The sequence below is a fragment of the Camelina sativa genome, chromosome 17 (assembly GCF_030686135.1).
Source record: "Camelina sativa cultivar CO46 ecotype springtype chromosome 17, ASM3068613v1".
Taxonomy (NCBI): Eukaryota; Viridiplantae; Streptophyta; class Magnoliopsida; order Brassicales; family Brassicaceae; genus Camelina; species Camelina sativa.
In genome coordinates, this window is record NC_141896.1 from 13402674 (window position 1) to 13424980 (window position 22307).

The 22307-nt window shown below is 39.2% G+C and overlaps 4 protein-coding genes, 1 long non-coding RNA gene and 2 pseudogenes across 5 annotated transcripts; 2 read left to right on the plus strand and 5 right to left on the minus strand.

The window, feature by feature from the left end:
• Positions 1-1200, minus strand: part of LOC147923653 (uncharacterized) — a 4777-nt pseudogene extending 3577 nt beyond the window's left edge.
• A 2076-nt stretch (positions 1201-3276) lies between these two features.
• LOC147923654 (uncharacterized) lies at positions 3277-5010 on the minus strand (annotated as a pseudogene).
• A 1645-nt stretch (positions 5011-6655) lies between these two features.
• LOC147923655 (uncharacterized) lies at positions 6656-8319 on the minus strand. The gene has a single exon (XM_087497155.1). The coding sequence runs from the start codon at positions 8247-8249 to the stop codon at positions 6816-6818; it is 1434 nt and encodes a 477-aa protein (XP_087353281.1). The 5' UTR covers positions 8250-8319; the 3' UTR covers positions 6656-6815.
• Positions 8320-8952: 633 nt separating this feature from the next.
• LOC147923656 (uncharacterized) lies at positions 8953-10624 on the plus strand. The gene is made up of 6 exons (XR_015585736.1): positions 8953-9090; positions 9587-9730; positions 9824-9886; positions 10018-10157; positions 10270-10333; positions 10444-10624. It is a non-coding gene; the product is annotated as an uncharacterized LOC147923656 (long non-coding RNA).
• A 3358-nt stretch (positions 10625-13982) lies between these two features.
• Positions 13983-16331, minus strand: LOC104757718 (disease resistance protein ADR1-like). Its single transcript, XM_087494019.1, has 5 exons — positions 16131-16331; positions 15718-16052; positions 15275-15630; positions 14987-15192; positions 13983-14912 (listed from the first exon to the last, which is right to left on the minus strand). The coding sequence occupies exons 1-5, from the start codon at positions 16312-16314 to the stop codon at positions 14083-14085; spliced, it is 1911 nt and encodes a 636-aa protein (XP_087350145.1). The 5' UTR covers positions 16315-16331; the 3' UTR covers positions 13983-14082.
• Positions 16332-17142: 811 nt separating this feature from the next.
• LOC147923657 (uncharacterized) lies at positions 17143-19367 on the plus strand. Its single transcript, XM_087496511.1, has 4 exons — positions 17143-17962; positions 18048-18194; positions 18428-18828; positions 18897-19367. Exons 1-4 carry the CDS (start codon positions 17143-17145, stop codon positions 19365-19367), a joined length of 1839 nt encoding a protein of 612 aa, XP_087352637.1.
• Positions 19368-21349: 1982 nt separating this feature from the next.
• LOC147923658 (uncharacterized) lies at positions 21350-21751 on the minus strand. Its single transcript, XM_087496512.1, has one exon. It carries the CDS (start codon positions 21749-21751, stop codon positions 21350-21352), a length of 402 nt encoding a protein of 133 aa, XP_087352638.1.
• Between the last annotated feature and the right edge of the window lie 556 nt (positions 21752-22307).

Here is a 22307-nt window from a genome sequence, read left to right on the forward strand (position 1 = left end):
CAACTCCAGGAGATACTCTGTCTGGTTCAAGAACCTTTCTAGACTCCCTGAGATCTCATTTTTCGACAGATCAATGTAATGGAAGTACAAGGGTTCCGCTGGCTTCCAGTCGTCTAAACTCATCTTGATCCCGCATTTTGCTAGCTTTAACAAGAAGATGCTTGGCAACGAAGTCACCCATTTTGGAATCGTTTCTAGTTGAAATTGGTTGTACGAGAGATCAAGATATTCAATGGTATTAATGATCAAGTCAGGGAACTGATCAGTTAGAAGATTGTGGGAGAGATCAAGATTGATAAGATTGGTCAGATTGACAAAACCTTCCGGCACAACACCGGAGAACCGGTTCTTGGAGAGATTCAATTTTTCGAGCCGATTGAATCTCGATATATAGCCTGGGATCGTCCCGGAGAGATTGTTCTGGCTCAGTTCGAGGGCGAGGAGTGTTGGTGCGACTGACACAATGGACGGAGGAAGCTCCCCGGAGAATCCGTTTCGGGAGAGATCGAGAAATTTGAGCAACGTCATGGATTCAAAAATATCTGGAATGGTTCCAGAGAGGCCGTTGCCCCCAAGATTCAGATTCTGCAAGAGCTTGAGATTAGAAATCTCATAGGGTATAGTCCCGGTTAGGAGATTACCGCCCAAAAAGAGATAAGATAAACGAGTCAGATTTGATATCGAATTCGGGATCGAACCGGTGAACTTATTTCCATTAAGAAAGATTTCTTCCAACGTGTTTATCACGCCGATGTTGGCCGGAAGTGGACCGGAGAGACGGTATTTTTGGATGTCAACGTACCTTAGCTTTGTTAATTGAAGAAGGAACTTTGGAAAAGATCCAGTGATGTTCCCATGATCTCCTAAGCTAATGACGTTAAGGTGTTTGAGTTTGGCTAGCGAGGGTGAGAGAGTGCCAGAGAGGGAACGTTCGGGTTTTTTGAGAAATCCGACTAGTTCGAGTATGGTGGACGCGGTCGCTGTTGAGGCAAATGACACCCTTCCAAGAGCAGCAAGAGGTACCTTTCTTCCAAGAGCTGAGCATGCCGGAAGGATCTTGAGTTATACCCGATTTGAAAGCTAAAAGGACCTGCCTCGTCATCAGGATGACACGTGGCAGCTCCGGTGGAACTTAAACACTGTAGGAAGATAGTGATGGAAAATATGAAGAGAGTGAATGAGAAAGAGTTCATGGTGATGTTGTGCTGTGGGATTGAATAAAGCTATCGGTATCAATGTATCAATATAGAGGGAGAGCGACGACTTCAGAGCTACGAAGTCAAAGTCAACAATTTGGACCAATCCTTTTGCATGTGGCAGCAATAAGTGATATACACAGGTAGACTTTATCTCATGCCGCGTTATCTTGCTCATAGAGACAAGGTTCATTTCATGATCCTACTGGCACATCAACTCATGTAAACGAGTGATTTTGTTGTGTAAGATGTAGGTTAAAGTCGTGGAAACCATATACCGAAAAATTCACTGACGAAAGTAATATTTTATCTTTTTTAATATCATGTTGATGTAATATTTATCCAAAACTTACTAATAACAATTTTGTTTGTGTAACAAAATATCTATGTTATTTTATGTCTGCTTTTCTCCCGTTCATGCGGGACAAAAAATATAATAAAAGTAAATAATTATGTATGTTCAGATTTATAAAGGTTAAGTGTACAGATCCAGACTAGTCCTGGATTTTCAGGTATTCGGTTTAGTTTCGGATATATCCATTCAATTCCAGATATTTTGGATATAAGAGTTTAATATCCATTTGTTTAGTTTATTATTTCAGTTGGATTTGGTTATTTTCGGTTTAGTTCTGGGTACCCATAACAATATAATTTTATTTAACATTGTTATTGTTAATTTGAATAAAAAAGTGATAAAATTTTGACAAATATATCTAACATTTTCTGGATATTTTAGTTATTTAAAATATTTTCCTATTTTAATTTAAATTTATATGATATCGGCTTAGTTTCGGTTTCAGTTTTTAGTTTAACCAATATTTATTTATTAATTCAAAATGTATTTATTCGTTAAAATGTCTCTGTGGTACAGTGGTTGGTTGCATTTACTCTTTGAAGGCCGAGAGATCTTTGGAGGTATATTTCTGTACTCAATCCACGTCCAGAGTTAGCATTATCAATTCCTATATTCTAGTTTGTAAAATGTTTACTCTGGAACATGTACTTGTCTACATGTATTTCAAGAAATTCGGATATTTCTAATTAAAAAAAGTTGGAGTTTATGAAAATTAGTTACGAAAATAACATTTTCATTTCGTTTATCTTCAACACCTTACTTTTGTCTAACAATATGTACGTTATTGACCACAAATTAAAAGTCAGAGAGACCTAATTACAATGAGATAGACTGTGTGGACTAAGTTGGCCTCAATATGGGCTGATATATAGATTTATGCGCCTTTATTCTCTTAAGGTAATCTAATATTAGTAGGCTTTATGCCGTCTGTTTATCGTAAGAAAGTGGAAATTAGATTAGTTTTGAATAATTCAATTGGTCAGTTTTTGTTTTATTAGTGTTGAAGTTTAAGATGCTGCCTCTCTTGTCAATGGCGTAGCATTCATCAAGATCCTTTTGTCGTATTGCTTTAAATAATACTTCTAGGGCGATGTCGGTGGAAACGCGATTTTGAAACGCCTAGATAGAAGCCTTTCGAACATAGTATTAGTAGATATCGTTCAAATTTGTTTTATAGAGACAGGAGCAAAATCTTTCCAAACCCGACAGATTCGCTCTCATCTGACTGAAAAAGACAAAAGATGGAGTCGGTAAAAATCAAAAGCAACCTCCACCAATGTAGGGACAAGTTTAAAACACAAACCGCCAAAAACTTAATAGATATATACAACTACTATAATAAGTTTTTTTATTCCCGTACGTAAAAGTTTCATGCCAACGCATGTAGGCTATTACATTCATTATCTATATATATAAAGTTAACTTTGCTTATTTTTGGTGCTGTCACATCAGACACTCCTTTAATTTAATAAGCTCAATTTTTTGATACAATCCACTAAACTATTCATATTCTTTTGTTTCATATTTCTTTAAAAGCCCAGGTTACTAATTAAATAATAAAATAATTAAAAGATTACCTACAACCACATATAATAATACCAAATAACAATCCAACGATAAAATGAAAAATAATTTTAATTAAGCACAAGTAACGAGTAAAGTAAGACAACAACTATTACTATACAAATTTAACTTCTAATTCTATATTTTTTTAAAACAAAAAAAGATCATGATGATTTAAATTTATTAAGAATAAAAAGATTGACTACATTATACTAGCTGAAAAAAAGGTACAGAAAAAAAAATTAACAAAAGAGCAAAAGAAAACATACAAACAACATAAGCAGACGGAAAGAGTAAAAATAACGCCCTCATCTAACTTCCGCGCGTAGCGCGGATCAAATGCTAGTTACAAATATTTTTTGGAGCTACGTCTCAAAGTAAATCCAAATACAAAACTATATAGGTTTCTTGCAACTTAAGCTTTACAAGGAGGAAGTGGAGAGCCGCAAAGACAGTCGTTACCTACGAAGGCGCTTGCTGGAAATTTAGTCGCTGGAAGCTTTCCGCAAAGATGGTTATAACTCAAGTTCAGTTTCTGCAGGGTAGCAACTGTCGTTGGTACCTTCCCAAATACCAAATTCTTGGACAGATCCAGGATCTCTAGTCTCTCACTTAAATTCGTCAGTTCCCCCCAAATCGAATCGGAGTTTGTTCCTTGACGCTTGAAACTCATACAGGTTACGTGCTTGGTTCAAGAACCTTGCTGGACTCCCTGAGATCTCGTTTTCTGAGAGATCGACGTAAAAGTAAATGTTGGGGTTCACAGGATTCCAATGGTCAAAGCTCATACTGATCCCGCATTTTACCAGCTTCAACGAGTAGATGGATGGTGACGAGGTCACCCATTTGGGTATCGTTTTGAGGTTAAATCGATTGTATGAGAGGTCTAGAGTGGCGATGCCGTCAACGTTCTTCAAGGCTGGGACTGGACCGGTTAAAATATTGTGGGAAAGGTTGAGATGGAAAAGCTTTGGCATATTGGCTAAACTCGTCGGCACGACTCCGGAGAACCTATTCTTCGAAAGATCCAACGAGTCGAGTACCTTGAAGTTGGATAAAAAGATCGGGATCGTCCCGGAGAGATTATTCTGGCTTAGGTCGAGGAACAAGAGAACCGGTCTGAGTGATGCAATAGAGCGAGGAATACCCCCAGAGAATCCGTTGCGGGAGAGGGTTAGAGATTGGAGCTTCGTCATGGATTTGAAAATATCAGGTATGGTTCCAGATAGACGATTGCCGCCTAAGTTGAGTGACAATAAGAGGTTGAGTTTAGCAATCCCTACGGGTATAGTTCCGGTTAAGATATTATTTCCGAGGTTGAGCTGAAATAACCGGGTTAAATTGGAAATCGAAGTCGGGATCGGACCGGTGAACCGGTTTCCGTCGAGACCTAATTCCACTAACTGGCTTAGCGCACCAATGTTAGCCGGAAGAGGACCGGAGAGACCGTTATTTGTGATGTAGACTTGCTTTAGCTGAGGTAGTTGGAAAAGGAATTGAGGAAAAGGACCAGTGATGTTTCGAAGATCGGTGAAGTAAAACCCTACAAGGTGTTGGAGTTTGGCCAATGACGGCGAGATAGTGCCGGAAAGATATGTTTCGGTAACATCAGATTGTCCACTGAGAGAGAGTCCCGTGACGCGGTTGGTGACACAACCGACACCGGACCATGAACAGCAAGCAGTACCTTTCTTCCATGAGCTGAGGATGCCGGAAGGATCTTGAGTTATACCCGATTTGAAAGCTAAAAGACCCGCCTCATCATCAGGATGGCACGTGGCAGCTTCATTGGAACTTAAGCACAAGAGAAAGATAGCGGCGGCAAAGATGAAGAGACAGAAGGAATTAGAGTTCATCGTGGTCTTTGTTTTGTTTTGTATTGTGTTGTATTGATTGAGAGAAGCCATTGGTAGCTATTAATAGAAAGAAAATGACGACTAAAGAGCTGACGATTTTGACAAAGTCATATACTCATATCTCATATGCATGTGGTCGCAATAAGTTGTGGTATATGTATCCCGTCCGTAAGCGTTGTCGAATTTGCCATCTCTCGATCCCTTGAGAGTGACAGTTTCTTATACTATCTTTGATTGTAACAGATTTTATTCAAAGGTTTTTTTATGTAAAAGAAGTAAAGTAAATGAAAAGTATATATTTTATTAAGTTTTACGTAAAAACTTTTAATATCACTTAAAATGAAACAAAAAATATATAAAAAGGTTAAACGTATTTTCCTTCTTTTTCTTGAACTTTGTTGTTTAATGGTATCGGAAGAGTTGAATTCAAAATTTCCATCATGTATTTTTTGTTTGTTTTCTATCATGCATGATTAAATAATATTTTAGATTATTATAAAACTTATTTAGGAACTTTGTTCCAAAAAAAAAAAAAAACTTATTTAGGAAAAATAACAATTTTCATTTTTTGTTAAAAAATGTACGTTATTTTTGTAAAACTTTTTTCAACACGTTATTTTTGTCCAACTGTATGTGCGTTATTGACCAGAAAATAAAAGTCAAAGATATGTAAGTACAATGGTCGAGATTGTGGACTAAGATGGCCTCAAGTTGGGCTGAAGATTCATGCCTTTATTCTCTTAACACTAGAAGCTTCATCTATTCGTTTATCGTAAGAAAGTGGAAGTTTAGATTGTTTTGGAAGAACCAATTAGTCAGTTTTCGTTTTATGGTGGTGAAGTTTAAGATACTGCCTCTCTTATGAATCCCTTTGTTATGACTTTGAATATTTTGTTTTATATGTTAGTGTTTAATTGAATGTGGATGGATTAGTCTAGTAAAACTTCTGTTCTAGACACACAAAAATACTAAGAAGAAAGCTAGTTTAGAGATGGTTTCAGGCCTCGATGTTACGCTATATGTCCTGGGAATGACCTTGTGTGATGTGTATGTAAAGAGAAAAAAGATTTGATGCTGATGATCACTTGGTTTGTAGTTTGGTAAGATTTATGTGTGCTTATATACATATGTGATCAAATAAATTTTGTAGGGATGAAGTTATATATACATCTATCTAGTAAGGACTGCTCCGGTTTAATCATTAGGTTTTTTGTTAACCATTTAGGAAAACTTAAAAATAAATTCTCACTAAATTCAAAATAAAAAAGTTTTGTCCCATGTTATAGCGATATAATTCATTATCTACGCATCATTTGTTAACTTATTATTATTCTGATTAGGGAACACATCGGCTAAGAGTCTAAATATAAGCAAACGGTACATAAATTGGAGCACTCTTGTAACAGAATACTACTACTCTGTTTTTACCTTTTCATTATTTTTATAATCATGTTGAAGATGACGAGTAATAATAATTTTGTTTCTTACAAAATCATAGTCAATGGTTATAATGATTTTATGATCAAATCTATTTAGTGGCAAAATAAATCAGGTATCTCTAAATTATTTATTTAGTATCAATTTCTTTCATAATGTGTTGACAAACAAAATTCTTGAGTTCATTCAATTTCTCATTTTTGTACTACTTTTGAGTACGTTCACGAAATAAAATAATAGTACAAAACTGTTGAAAACTTAAATACTACTTAAAGTACTTTCACGAATACATACATATCGTTGTAATGAAGCTTATTCATATCGTAAAACTACTTTATTGTTATTTAATTAATACAAAACTTTAATTGTCACCGTAAATCCAAATTCCGGTTGTAGTTTTCTTGCCGCTTAAGCTTTACAAGGAGATAGTGGAGAGCCGCAAAGACAGTCGTTTCCGGCAAACACGCTGGCTGGGAACTTTGTCACCGGAAGCTTTCCGCAAAGATGGTTTTGACTAACGTTCAATGTCTTTAATCCAGCCACCGCCGCTGGTACCTTCCCAAATACCAAGTTCCTTGATATATCCAAGGTTTTCAACGTCTTCGCGAACGTCAACTTCCCCATATCAAATCGGAGTTTGTTTCCTGATGCCTTGAACTCCACCAGATACTCTGTTTGGTTCAAGAACCTTGCTGGACTTCCCGAGATCTCGTTTTCTGACAAATCGATGAAATCATAGTAGTATGTTTGCGCTGGCTTCCAGTCATCTAAGCTCATCTTGATCCCACATTTTGCTAGCTTCAACGAGAAGATGATCGGCGACGAAGTCACCCATTTGGGAATGGTGTTGAGATGAAATTGGTTGTAAGAAAGATCCAGAGATTCAATGCCTTTCACATTCAAAACAGGGAACGGATCGGTTAGAAGATTATGGGAGAGATCAAGATTGAAAATTTTGGTTAGATTGGCGAAACTCTTTGGTAAGACACCCGTAAACCGATTCTTGGAGAGATCCAATGTGTCGAGAGCCTTGAAGTTCGATAAAAAGTTTGGGATCTTCCCGGAGAGTTTGTTATGGCCTAACTCAAGGAACCTAAGAATCGGTGAGAGCGATGCAATCGACGGTGGAAGATTCCCTGTGAATCCGTTGCGGGAGAGAGCGAGAGATCGGAGCTCCGGCATTGATTTGAAAATATCCGGGATAGTGCCAGAGAGACGGTTGCCACCGAAGTTGAGAAACGACATGAGCTTGAGGTTAGCAACCCCTAACGGTATAGTTCCGGTTAGGAGATTATTGCCGAGATTGAGCTGAGTTAACCGAGTCAAATTAGATATCGAATTTGGTATCGGACCGGTGAACCCATTTCCCGCGAGACTAAACGCTTCTAACTGGCTTAGCGAGCCGATGTTAACCGGGAGAGGACCGGAGAGACGGTTGTTTTCGATGTAAACGTACTTAAGATTTGGTAATACGAAAAGGAATTGAGGAAATGGACCAATGATGTTCTTGAGATTCATGAAGTAAATACCATCGAGGAACTTAAGTTTGGCTAGTGATGGCGAGAGAGTACCGGAAAGAAAGCTTCCGGCAACATCCGCTTGTCCGCCGACAGAGAGTGCGGAGACACGGTCGGTGGTGAGACAAGTGACACCGTTCCAAGAACAGCAAGGAGTACCTTTCTTCCATGTGCTGAGAATACCGGAAGGGTCTCGAGTTATACCGGCTTTGAAAGCTAGTAGACCGGCTTCATCATCAGGATGACACGTGGCAGCTCCGGTGGGATTTAGACATCGGAGAAAGATAACGACGGTAAAGATGAAGAGAGGAAATGTAGAGTTCATGGTGTCCTTGTGTTGTGTTGTGTTGAGAGAAGTAGTTGAAAGCTATTAATAGAAAGAGAGTGTCGACTCGTGAGCTGCGGAGTCAAAGTTGACGATTTTGACTAATCCATTTGCATGTGGCAATAACTAGTGGTATCCGTAATCGTGGTCGAATTTATCATTTCCCCGACACACTTGAAAAAGACAGATTCATTTGATTTTTTTTTTCTGTCTTCTCTTTGATTATTTATATATTTATGTTTAAACACTTTCTCAAAACAAATATCTACTTTTGGTATATATATATTTTTTTTTGTACTTCTTATTTTGATATATGTATTTTACTATCTTTTTAAATCCATAATTTTTCACAACATTTTTTCTTCGGCCGTTTGATATTTTTCTATCATGTTCCTTTTTAGTTGCTTCGTCTTTTCTTTTATGAAGTTCTAATATTTTAATTTTGTTTCCATATTTAGTTAGACCTTGTTTATCGGGAGTTCATAGAGGAGATCTTAGTATTTTGTTGTAAAAAATTAATCAGAAGAAAAAAATTAATCAGAAGAAAAGAAAAAATGTAAGAGAATCCCTTATATAGTATATCGCATGTTGATCTAAGAGACGATACGTGTCAGTATTCTATTGGCCGAACGAAAAAATAGAAAATAGAAAAAAAAATTATTTGGATCGAATTTTATTTCTTTCATTCTCTCTCTCTTTCTCTCGCGATTGAAGTCCTGAAAAGACAAAGATTTGTGTAGCTAGCAGAAGAGATTGAATCGTCTCCGAGAGGATGTATGAGAGGCGATTTGAATTTGGATTCCACTCAATCGGAAGAGATTGAATCAATTGGAATCATATGGTAAGTTTCTCAATACAATTAGTGATTGAATCATATGGTATGATTAGGGTTCTTCGCAATTTAGGATTTTTTGATGTTTGTTAGAAAATTAGGGTTCTTGGTGTTCATTTGTTCCGATATGATCCATATGTTTAGTAGATGTTGTCTTCCTAATCTCCGATTATGATGAATTTGAAAAGATTTGGCCTTCATGTCTCGCCAATATGCTGATTAAAGTTACTAACTTGATTCAACAGAAGATCTTCTGATTAGTTGTTTTTGGTGTTGTTATTTGTGTAAGCTAATGATGATCTGTTTTGGTTAAGTTTAGATAACGTCTGAAGATGGATATGTTATATAACTGATTTTGTCAAAACAATATATCTTTCAATATCACTGTTTTTGTAACTGTTTGTGTTCTTGACACATGATTGTATAATTTAAGAGTACATTGTTCTTGTTTGATTGAGCTTGTAGTAATATCAAACAAGCTTGTTTAATTGTTTCTTTTGGTTAGGTGAAACGAAACAGAAGAGAGCGTTCGAGTCCTGGTGGCGATGAGAGAGCACAACACAAGGCACCGCACCAGACTTCAAAGCAAAACCCTTTTGAACAAAAAAACTACTTGTCATTGTCTCATGCCAACGGTTCCCTTCCACAGGTAATAAAAACTCTCTGTTTCCCTTTTAACTCTCCTTGCATCTCTTTCCTTTTTATGTCTTCACGCAATCTATTTATTTTGATTAAATTCCAGAAAAATTCAGAGTGGAGAAGAAGATTCAGAACAACAACAACACCACCGAAAGTAAACCCCTCTGTAAGTAGTAGCCTGTCTAGATCCTTACTCATAATTTAATTTTCTTCTGTTTCAAGTTTTGTGACCAAGCTTTGATGATGATGATGATTTAATATCTGGTGCAAGTATTTGTTTTCGTTGTGTCTTTGCAGGTTATGATCAGAAGCAGGAGGACACTGGTGTAAGTATTTGTTTCTTTTTAGAAATTCTGTGAACCAGCTCTCTACACAAACAACTAATCACCGGAGCAGAGAAGAAGCTCAATCGTTGATGTTTTCCAACAACAAGTCAGGCAAGTCTTTTCATTACTCACAATCACTCCCTCCTTACGTTTGCTTCACTTCCCCTATCCATAAGTTAGGTGGACTAATATTTAATGGTTTTCTTGTTTGCTACGTCTCTAGATGATGGAGATGTATATATGAACCCAAAAGATGGAAAACAAATCCTCCTGCTTCCTATTGCTCTGTAAGTCATCTCAAAATCCTCTCTGCTCCTCTCTACTTTGTTCCCTTTTCATGTTTACCTATCTACCTCTACCATTGATTCGTTTCTTTTTTTTTTGGTTGGACAACAAGGTGCTACTGGAGTGGAACTCCACAAGGCTGCACTTCTATTATAATATATATTAATGTTTTTATTATCTTTTATATGTTTGAAAATTAATAAAAACTAGTATCGGACCCGCGCTACAGCGCGGGGGAATATTTATGAATATACAAATAATAAATTAAAATATATTATAATTCTGTTTTACTATAACGTGGTCCATCATTGTGATTAATATACGGATTAGGGTAATGAATTTATATAAAATAGTAGAAAAGCGAACAAATGGTTATCTAATGAATTTTGATACAATGAAAGAAAAAAATGTGAAAATTTTAACAACTTATGAAAAAACTTGCGGATGTATGTGCTCCATAACGGATTGGATCAAATATTTATTTTCATTTTATGCTAATTCAATTGATAAGGGAGAGTCATAATTTTGTAATAAGTCTGGATAAAATAAAAGATGATAAAACAATTACTAAATGGTATTATAATCAGTATTAACAGATTAAAATATTTAAAATTTTAATATTGCCATTAGTTTGGGAAAAATAAGAAAAGGGTCTGCTAGAATTGAGGATGTAAATATATTAATTTAAGAAATGATTTGTGAGATATATCAAAATATTAATGTAAATATATTAATCTAAGAAATTATTTGTGAAAAGAAATACATTTATCACTTGATTGTAGGACAGCTAGTTTGGATACAAAATTGGTTGGATAAAATTACATTACAATTAGCATTAGGATTTATATGTTCAAAAAATATTTTTAATATTTTGAATTGATGTATCCAACAAATATAAAATTAGTAATAATTGTGATCTTTATGGTCTCTAAACAAATAGAAATATATATTTTACAATAATTTCTCATCTAGATTTTGTTATCGTTTTTAGTGTCTCTCTTAGAGCGCAATTAGTAATAATTGTGATCTTTATGGTAAGATTTTTACGGGATTTCAACATACTAAAAATAAGAAATATAAGTTACTTTTTCTTCATCCCCTAAAGAAAACAAAGAAAAAGAGAGCATGTTAGCATACAAAAAAAAATCACTTTTACACATTAAAATATGTTGAAACCCCATAAGAATCGTACCATAAGAAGCATTTGGCCTCAATAGAAGTAAGATACGATTTTATGCCAAAAATGATTGAAAAAACATTCCACAAGGAAGAGCAACCTACAACAACAAAAACAACAACATTATATGCAAATCCTAAAGAGAAATAGACTCAGCATTTAGTAACAAAATTTTAACATGAAAAGAAATAGAGGTGACATGGAAAAGGCTTATACCAAATTTGAAGCAGCCCATCCGAGAGTAACGGAGAAGATAGTCATGACCTAAGAATAAGCAAGACATAAGCTTTCAAATCTAGTAGAAATTCATAGAAACATATAGTAAAAAATTCAATAAAATCAATATTAGAGAGGACTATGAATAACTTACAATCCAAGCCGATATACAACATGCCATAGCGAGTGACATCGTAAAACTTTTGAATTCATCATTTATAGGAAAAAGGGGAAATGAAATAGACAACAAAGAAATAGTGGAAGGGATAATGATTCAACCTTGAAGACTAACATTGTATTTATAGCAAGACGATTAGCATCAACAATTAGAGTAGTTTGTAGGGTATATTCTAAGAATATATTGCATGATTAATTCGGTAATATAATGTTCACTATTTAAATATTTTGTTCACAATTATTTAAGGATGGAGTTTTAATAGATTTACGATTTGGAAATTTAATAAATTTCATTCAAATAACTAATTACATTCAAATATTTTTAGAAGATTTTCAAAAAATTGAGATCTTTACGGTTTGGGAAATAAATTATTGATATATTAAATATGATAATTTTGTTAAAGTTTATCGTAGGATTTATATTGATTGATTTAGATTTTATTGTTAAGACTTACAAAAAATCCATTTTAATTATTTTAATAGTTTCCTAAATTACAGGATCGATCAATATTCTATAGAAATTGATATCTCCTAAATTTTTTTTTTTTTTTTTTTTTGGACTAATGATATCTCCTAAATTAAATGATATTCCTATAATCTAGTTTGACGTGAGATTCCTGAGAATCCTATAACTTTAAAGACCGTAATTGTCGGCCTACAGGTATGGCAATGAAATAAAGATGAAGCTTTATTTATTATTTTTATTCAAAAATATTTCTAAAATCTCGAGAATGGGTTAAAAACCAAACCCATTAAGAATCCAACTGCAAAATATCCAATTGCTAGATTTCGGGTAATTTCAAAATTTTAACCCGACCCGATAGACGATGAAGTACTAATTTACCCTTAGTGACTTTGAATTCTAAATTAAATCTTAGGGGCATTATCGGTATATGTAGAAGTTGTACTTCTCTTTTACTAATATAGGGATGGAATATTTTCTAATTTTAGAAAATCTTAAATGTTTACATATTTATACCACTTCTATTCTATTTAAAATTTTTAAATTTTAAAAAATAATATTTTCAAAAATAAGAGATCCAAAATAAGAACCTACCAATTAAAGAAAAAATTTTATCTAAGAAATCATGGGTTCTTATATTTCAAACAGTACACAATTAATTCATAAAAAAAAATTTAAGAACTCCCATTCTAACAACCCACCAATAAATACGTAACACAACTTTCTGTGTAAAGTACGTTATTTTATTTGCCTTATTTTTTCGCAGTTGATATTGACCAAAACAATGAAAGTCAAAAGATTGAGTGTTTAGATTTTAGACGGTCTTTTGTACAATGATCTAACGGTGGACAGGGCCTTCAGATGGGCCTTCAGATTTATGTTCATGTAGCAGTCTCGTATGCATTCATGCAGACGTTTGACGTTTGAACAAGAGGGAAGTTACTTACTCTTGTTTGCTTTGTTCCTAAATTCTGCATTCTCTCTAAGTTCTGGTAAGGACAATCTCTAGCTTTTCTATTTCATATGGTCATACATTAGGTGTAGTAATCTCCTCTACAATTTGAAGTTCATGATTCGGTTGGAGACCTCTCTGCTTTATTTTTTCCAATAAAACCTAAATTATGTAGACCTTTCTCCTTTATTTCAGTGTGAAGTTTGATGTATCCTAATAGATAAATTAGGTATTACCCACCAGTGGCGGACCTACTAAAGGAGAAAGGGGTCACTTAACCCGGTAAAATATTTTTTTTTTTAAAAAATTTGCATGTAATAATCTTGTAAAGTACCAACAACATATTGGTAAGTTTTTTAGTGCTGACACCCCATATCTGATTTCGATCCATCGATATGAATCTGCCACTGATTGTAACTGACTACCACTATCAATCTCTCTTGATTGAATCCGTCAAATATTATGTGTGCCGTTTTGGAGCCAGAAATATCATATTTGTGATTTGAATCTGAAATTGAGTTGGAACAAATGTCTTTGTTAGACATGTGCACGATAGTTGTAAATGAACTGCATGCCAAGATTAAATTATCTTGGTATTCACATGTTGTTGTTATTGAATTTAAAAAAAAAAAAACTGATTACTTTGTTATAATAAGAGATTAGGAATTGATAACTAAAGATGATGTTATATATATGAAGAGGGGTGTATTGAAACCATGATTTTATACAAGAGGTTATCAAAAGTTTGATGGATAAATTAAGGAGCCTACTCGTCGAGCCAATCCACGGTGAAGCATTTTTCAGGGATTTCAATGCAAAGTTCCGGAATCACTTTTTTGACATTGTCCCACAGAGACGAAGCCTCCTCATCGCAAATGACATGGCGTAGAGACTTGAGGGCGACTACAGAACTTGGTAGTTCCAATATACTGCATCCTCTCATGTCAATTTTCTCAAGTGTCCTTAGCTTCCCTATCTTTTCAGGAAGAGAACTCAAGCTGATACATTGTGAAATGTCAACGTACTTTAGACATGGCAGCTCACAATTTTCGACCGGAAGGAATACCAGCTCGAGGCAAGCATATAACCTTAGGCGTTCAAGGGATTGTAGATCACTCAGATTCTTGGGTAACTCAGTAATGCGGGGACAGTTGGTTATGCTTAGAGACTTGAGAGAAGTCATCCCAGAGATTTTGGAGTTTAGTTCCACAAGATCATCACAATGATCGATAGTGAGATCACACAAGCTTGGGAAGATGTGGGACATGTCGAATGTTGTCCGATCAAAAGTGTTGTTGACCTTACAAAGGATCAAATGCATCTTGCATAGCTTTTTCAGTGGAATGGTGCTGCTGGAGAGTTCAGGGACGTGAACTCTCTTGAGCCAGAGACTCCTCAGTTTGGCCAAATTGTCAAAGATAGAGAAGCCATGAAGACGTGCAGGAGTCATGCCATTGTTTATAATCACGAGCATCCTGAGTTCAACCATCTTACCAATAAACGGTGGCAAGACGTAGTTATCCGAAGAGAAGTTTAGTATTAAAACTTCTGCCTTAGGGAGGTCCATGTCGAACCAATTCATTTCATCCATTTCCCCTAAAGACACAAAAATCTATTAAACCCTTGAAAACTTTAATTAGTATCCAACCAAAAAGTTAGACAATTCTTGCCTGTATGAAGAGAGACTATTTTGGCATCAAATAGCTCATCTTTATTCCTTTCCCATTCTCTTGGAAGCACCAAGTCTCTTTTTGGCATTAATAATCGTTCTCTCCTATTTACTTCCGCACGATTAGACATATGAATGGCTAGGTCTCGCAGAACATCGTGTTGTGTAACAAATACATCATAGTAGCCAATGTGCACATCTCCAAACCTACAAAATTAAATTATGATGTAGTAAATCCATTAGAAACGTGGATAGTGGCTACAAGAGACAAAATCATTAAAAAGTGTACCTCGGATTGTTCACTATAGTAAGGAGATTCTTGTCAGCTAAACGAAGAACAAAGGAAAAAGCAGTTTCCTCGTCAATATCATGCCTCTCAACCCACACGTTGGTGAGAACATCAAGAGGGATCTTCTTGTCTTCAGGGAAAACACCCATATCCAAGAAACACTTTCTGATTTTTGGGTCGAGGTTTTCTATACATTCTTCGATATGAGCAAACACTCTGCTCTCATGAGTTTCATCAACGGCTTCACCTCTTGATAATCTTTTAACTACTCCTTCCCAATATCTTTCAGGTTTGTTTTTTAACGAAGCACCAAGAACTTTCAAAGATAAAGGTAGACCTTTACACTCATCAACAACCTACCAAACATAGTACTAATTAATCTGAGTATTTAAAAGCAAGCTAAGTAGTGTTATCTACATTAATGTAGATAGAAGAAGCATTACCTGCTTCACCAAAATTTTGCTGAACGGAGAAGGCGGGGAGTTTTGCTCGAAAGCACAAAGACACAAGAGGGACATTGCTTCATCTTCCTTTAATAATTCCACGTTGTAGGTGGTTTTAGGATCCGCAAGCTTGGACTGTGAGACTACCAAAGTTGTGCTTCCACGAATTTTATACATCAGCCTATCCAAGGAATCCCTTGTCCAAACATCATCAAGGATCACTAGCTTCCGTTGTCGAACTCCATCATTAAGAAACTCTCGTATACGGGACTCGAGGTTCTCAAAATTCGGAGACCGTGACACAGTCAGAAACAAAACCTTGTTGTTAAAGAGTCCTGCAACCAAAATCTTGATCAAGATTCAAGATCATCAACACACAATAGGAAACTATCAATATATAAAACTCCACAAACCTCGAACATCATCGTCTCTTGAAAACTCTATTGCAAGAGTGGTCTTCCCGGAACCGCTCATTCCAGAGATCCCAAACAGATTGGTGGTATCTGTAAACTTAAACATCATCTCCTTCACCTTTTTCTTCCCCAAATCCAATCCTACCTGTTGGATCGCCGGATCGTTTCCCGTCTCAATCTCCATTAAAGTCTCCGGAAACAATGAAGTATCATTTCTGTTGATGTTCGGTCACAATTAGTATGTTTAGTTCGGTCAAAGAGGGTCGAAGTTCTCTTCCATTATATTGATGTCGAAACACAAAAGACGGGCTACAACGCGACTTAAACGGGTTACAAAAGTAGACGAGGATAGTAGACGAGCTGATCTCTCGTCGATTCTTCGAGCTATGAGCTTAGAACCGTTGACTTTTGCTTGGACGAGCTAAGCTCTTGTACTTGCTGTACGACTTCTCCTGCTTTTCTTCGATCCCCTTTTCTAAAGGCCGTACGCCCGTATTTATAGGGAATCGTGTCGGTTCGTCTAGGAAAAATACCATAATACCCTTCTCTCTCGAAAGGGATATTTATGGGCTTTTTCCTGGGCCGGGCCCTTTTGTTGGGGTTGGATCTACCCCTAACAATAGTCCCCCCCCCTTCGCCTCTAGTTTGTAGTCTTTAGGCGAAGGACTGCGCGTGGGATGATACAGAGTAGCGCGTGAAGGTGCGGTTTCCAACGTTGAGGGTCGAATCGTCGCGTTCGGTGCTTGAAGCACGTGAAATCCGGAAGTTGTATCGTCATTGAGCGCGTGCTGCAATGATGACGTTTCTGGATTCTTCTTTCCTCCCCTATAAATATCACTTCCTCTCTAATCTTGTTATCTTCTCGTGTTTTTGGTGCTCCCGTCGTTCAGGTATTTTTCCTTTCTTCTATCTCGTCGTTATATTGCTTTTAGTGTGTCGTCGCTTTTTCATTATGAATTCTCCTCGATCCGAGTCATCCAATCCCTCTGCCGGAAGTCACCTTCGACGAGCGATGACTTCTGAATCTAGCGGCTCTACCAAATCTGTTCGCCGTCGAACTCGTTCTCTAAGATCCTCTGACTCGTCTTCGACGGATTCGGATGCGGCTCGATTCGAAGAGATAAAGCGTCGTCTTGCTCCTGGATCTGCAGTCCCTAGCTCCTCAGGGCTCACTTTCAAGACTCCCTCCTTGATAGACGAGCCTTTGAACGATGGCCCGTCTTTCCCTAACTTGGACGACATCCCTTTGCCAACCGAGAATCTCTTCAATCATATGCCGGCGACGTCGATAAAAATTGATGCGGCAGTTGACGCAGTTCGTATCGGGAAATTAAGAGTTGACGTGACAGTTGTTGCGGATTGTCCCAGGAAACTGAACACGAAGCCGAAGATTTTGATTCCGAACGCCTTTCAACGTCCCTGGGATGCACCTTCCGGTTTTATTTGTCTTTCAGAGAAATACTTCACCGAGTGCGGACTCACCTTTCCTCTTCCGTCTTTTTTGATGACGTATTTTGCTCGTCGAAAGGCGGCTGTTTCCCAATTTGTCCCGGCGACCTTTCGAAATGCTGTCGGTCTTTCGATCATGGCCGAGGCTGCAAGGGTCAAGCTTACTTGTGATCACTTTGAAGAGTTGACGTGTCTGAATCCGTCGAGTCGGGAGAAGACTCCCGGGCTTTATTACGTAGCCTCGGGAAAGAAGACGACGCTCGTCGAGGGTGCCAAGGGTAAAACGTATAACTGGAAAGGCTCGTATTTCTTTTTGGAAGTTGCCGCGGGGGTTATGGAGGATCCGTCGATCCCTTGGTTTTCTGGGTGGAACCCTTCACCCGGTAGCCGACCCTTCTTGCTTAGTTATCTTCACTTGCTTCCTTTGGTTTTTCTTAACCCCCCCCTCCTTTTTTTTAAAATTTGCAGTTGTTATTCCGAGGTGTTTGCTTCCATACCCTTCTTCTTTCCGAGCCGAAATAGACGCGATTAAGCTCCGTTACCCCTTCGTTTGGCCGGGAACCGAGGGTAGAAAGGATCGTCCACGGAAGTCAGCATCCAACCAAAGACCAAGAGGTACTATATATTTTTTTTATTATATTTTTTTTTGGTAGTACATATATACGTTGCGAGCTTTGTTTTGACATTGTCCCCGTCTTATTATTATTTTTTTTTTTTCGCTGAGACTATGGGGAAACTGAACTTGAACGTCCCTAATGCATCCGCTTGCTATCGCCAAGCTTCAGAGCCGTCGTCTCGGTCGGCTCCCCGTCAGGATGTTCGTCGAAGTTCCGATCCCCCTGCTGCAGGTTCGTCCAAAAAGGTCCCCCCTTCCCCTCGTCGAGCTGTGGATGATCCTTCACGGATGCATCAAAGGTCTCCCCCGCCTAACCGCCACACCGGCCCTGAGGAGACGCTTCCAAGGAGGAAGGTGGACGGGACTTCTGGTCGCATTGCCGACCCTCCACAAAGGTCGCATAAAAGGAAGGATGGCCCTGAAGAAGAGCCGTCTGTCCCACTGAAGAAGTCGAAGCCGACCGACTTCAGTTGGGATTTTGCTCATTCATCTGGAGCTCGTCTCTTTCCATCTGACTCGCAGTCTTGTGCCGAGTTGTTTCGGAAGATTCATTATGGCGAAGGTCGTCTCCCTTCTGTTGAGAGGATGAAAGAGGCCGACGCTGTCACCAAAGTTGCTCAAGCATCTTTTGAGGTTCGTCGGTTAAATCAATTCGCTTCGCAGATCTTCCTTGAATGTATTTAAAATTTTTTTTTAAACAGTTTATTGCGCGTATTAACCGCATGGCCACCCGCTACGAACGTCGTGTTCGAGACATGGAACGTTCAGGGGCGTCAAATGAGAGGATTGAGCGACTCGAGGCTCAATTGGGAGAGGCAGTTCGGTCCAACCAGAGGCTTAGCGACCTTGTGGCCAAGCTCGAACATCACCGGAGTGGGCTTATCAAAGAGCGGGATTCTCTCTCGACGAAGCTTAAGGAGTCCGAAGCTTCCTGCAATGGTCTGAAGCTCACCCTTAGCTCGGAGACGAGAAGGCTCAGGGATCGGCGTGATGAATATGGGCACCATGAGCGAATCAATGCCTTTCACGAGGTGGCCGGTCGCGTGCAGAGGCTTTTATCGAAGCACAAAAGCCACGCCGAAGCGGTTGAAGCGTCGCGGGAGAAATTCCTCGAATACAACCAAGCTGTTGGGAATGTTCAAATGCTTGAAACGCTCGTCGCCGAGGGTTGAATTTCCTTGCTTGATGAGGAGCTTAAGGGCCAGGTTGTGGCCGTGATGAATCAGCTGAAGGGCGAGGTTGAAGAGTTTGATCTGCCTGACATCTCCGAGGCTGATTTTGACTTGTCTCAGATTTTCGCCGGGCCTCTCCCCCCAATTCCGACTTGGATCACTTCCCCAATCAGCGGGAATACGGAGGGTCATACTGATGAGGGCGGGGGATGAGAGGTCGGAGAGTGGGGAGATCGGGGGTGAAGAACTGGACGAGCAGGAGCGGGTTGATGATCGCCCTTCAGACGGAGTTGAGGTGCAAGTCACCGACCAACCTTCTAATGGAGTCGAGGAGCAGGTTCCGGACTGTTCTGCCGAAGGGTTACCTCGTCCTTCCACTCCTGGGCGCGAGTCTCCGGTTGCTGGCCTAGCTCGTGATCAGTGTTGTCGCCGTGTTGAGGGGTTGGCTCCCTCGTACTATCTTTCTTTTGCCGTGTTTTGGGGTCGGCTCCCTCGTACTTTATGCGCCGTGTATAGGGGTCGGCTCCCTTGAAAACTTTATTCGTCCTTTTGGGGGCATTAATTGAGGGTCTCATTTAATGCTTTAATTTTCGAAGCGTTGCTTATTGGACTCATTGAATGCCTTTTTCGTTTTGGGAACTTGCGCCTGTTAGGACTTGTGCTCCCCGTCTTATAAATAGTCTTTGTGTTTCCCTTCAATCCTGTCTTGGTGAGTTTGTTGTTTTTGTAGGAAGAAGAGAGTTGCTCTAATGCCGGTGACGACAAGATCGGCGTGGTTGCGCAGGGCGCGGGAACAGCTCGGCGTTAGATCCGACGAGGTGATTCAATCAGAACTTAACTACTATAACGCTCGCATTCAGCGATTAAGGGCTTACGTCATTGCCACCCGTCGTTCGTTCGAACGTTACTACGACTTCTGTCGTGTTGACGGGGTTATTGAATGTCTTGAACCGCTGATCAACGAAGGGTTTTTCTTCCCGAAGTGGCGATGGAATCGTTTGGTGGAAGAACGCACCCGGCGCGAAGATTTATGTGCGGAAGTGGTAATTCCCGCACTTGAGCAGGGCGACCTTGATACCCTTGGTCGGAGGCCGTTTGAGGAACGAGAGGAGATCGAAACCTGTCGTGATCGTGTCGACGTGCTTCGCCGCTACGTGACGCAGTTGGAGAGCACAAACCACTATTTTAGCGAAAGTAGTCGCGTCGAAGGGATTTGTGCATACCTCGAGGACATGGTTGGGCGAGGCATGGCTGTTCCGATGGATCTGCTGAAGGATGTGAAAGAATCATGCCGCTATTGGCAGACAACAATTGGCGGGTTGGAATTTAACGAGCCTTCCAATGCCGATCTAGGAATTGAATGACTTGTTTTCCGTTGTTGTAGCTCTTTCCTCTCCTTTTATTATATTATTTTTTTTTGGTTTGTGCCGTAATGGGGTCGGCACCCACATCAGACTTGCATCCTCCCCTTTAAATAAATCAAATTTCGTACTCCTGAGAGTTCTACTTTTTACTTGACTCCAATATTTTTTTAACGTCGCCTTTTTTGTTGTTTTTTTTTTTTTTTAAAGTGCGACTCGTGATGGTCGGCTTATCTCTTTTATGCGAGTTAGACTCGGCTTAATATAACCGGGGGCGACCGTTAATAGTCGGCTTATCCTTTAGTGCGAGTTGCGACTCGGCTTAATATAACCAGGGGCGACCGTTAACAGTCGGCTTACCCTTTTATGCGAGTTGCGACTCGGCTTAGAATAATACGTCGGAACGTCGGGTCATTACCGGGCCAGGGTAATGACTAAAATAATTTGCAAACGATGATTTGAAAAAGAAATTTTATATTATTGGCGGCTGTATCCCGTAGAATGGGACTGCCTACGTACCCTCCGATCAGGAGGGATCAAGCCGCTCGTAGTTCACATTTACATGTTTATTTAAACTATAGAAAGGACGAGCTGGATATAGCCGAGCTCGCTTGGTGATTTTCAGTAGTAGTAGCGCTTGAGATGCATCGAATTCCAAGATCTCGGCACTGGTTTGCCGCCCATTGTTAAGAGTTCGTATACGCCGGGATGGACGACCTTGGATACTAGATATGGACCCTCCCAATTGGCTCCCATTTTCCCGGCATCTGGTTCGGCAGTATTTTCAAAGACTTTACGGAGGACGAGGTCCCCTTCGTCGAAATGCCGGTTGTGAACTTTCTTGTTATAGTACTTGGCTGCGGCGAGCTGGTAGTTTTGGATTCGTAGGAGTGCTTTGTCTCGTTCTTCTTCCAACTCGTCGAGTCTATCCATTTGCATCTGACTGTTAAGTGCAGTGTTTTGGACGAGCATTGTTCGTCGGAGGCTGGAACTGCCGACCTCAGCGGGTGCCATTGCTTCCATCCCGTAGGCTAAGGAGAATGGGGTTTGGTTAGTGGATGTCCTTGGGGTCGTTCAGTAGGACCAAAGTACTCCGTCAAGCTCGTCGGCCCAGGCACCCTTCTTGGCGTCTAGTCTTTTCTTTAGGCCATCGAGTATAGTCTTGTTGGTAGCTTCGGCTTGGCCGTTTCCTTGCGGATACCTCGGCGTCGACTTGCTTAGTTTGATTCGCCATCGTGCACAAAATTTTTCGAATTGCAGGGAAATAAACTGCGACCCGTTGTCAGTGACTATCTCGTACGGGAGACCGTGGCGACAGATTACATATTTCCAGACGAAGAGTTGGAGTCCCTCGCCTTGATATTTGCGTAAGATTCGGCCTCGACCCACTTGGTGAAATAATCGGTAAGGACGAGTATATATCGCTTTTGTCTTGAAGTTGGTAGCGGGCCAATGATGTCCATCGCCCAGCGCATGAAAGGGTAAGGAGCTATTCCGGTTCGCAGGAGTTCAGTCGGCTGATGAATAATGGGGGCGTGTCGCTGGCATTTTTCACACTTGGCAACGAACTTTTCGCAGT

What these genes read in the sequence shown, in the direction of transcription:
- LOC147923655 (XM_087497155.1), bottom strand. Translation starts at nt 8,249, where the DNA reads ATGAACTCTACATTTCCTCTCTTCATCTTTACCGTCGTTATCTTTCTC.
- LOC104757718 (XM_087494019.1), bottom strand. Translation starts at nt 16,314, where the DNA reads ATGGAGATTGAGACGGGAAACGATCCGGCGATCCAACAGGTAGGATTG. An exon ending in GCAAAATTTTGGTGAAGCAG is followed by an intron (nt 15,631 to 15,717) that starts GTAATGCTTCTT and finishes TATGTTTGGTAG; the next exon opens with GTTGTTGATGAGTGTAAAGG. An exon ending in ACTATAGTGAACAATCCGAG is followed by an intron (nt 15,193 to 15,274) that starts GTACACTTTTTA and finishes TTAATTTTGTAG; the next exon opens with GTTTGGAGATGTGCACATTG.
- LOC147923657 (XM_087496511.1), top strand. Translation starts at nt 17,143, where the DNA reads ATGACTTCTGAATCTAGCGGCTCTACCAAATCTGTTCGCCGTCGAACT. An exon ending in ATCCAACCAAAGACCAAGAG is followed by an intron (nt 18,195 to 18,427) that starts GTACTATATATT and finishes CCCCTGCTGCAG; the next exon opens with GTTCGTCCAAAAAGGTCCCC. An exon ending in TTGCTCAAGCATCTTTTGAG is followed by an intron (nt 18,829 to 18,896) that starts GTTCGTCGGTTA and finishes TTTTTTAAACAG; the next exon opens with TTTATTGCGCGTATTAACCG.
- LOC147923658 (XM_087496512.1), bottom strand. Translation starts at nt 21,751, where the DNA reads ATGGAAGCAATGGCACCCGCTGAGGTCGGCAGTTCCAGCCTCCGACGA.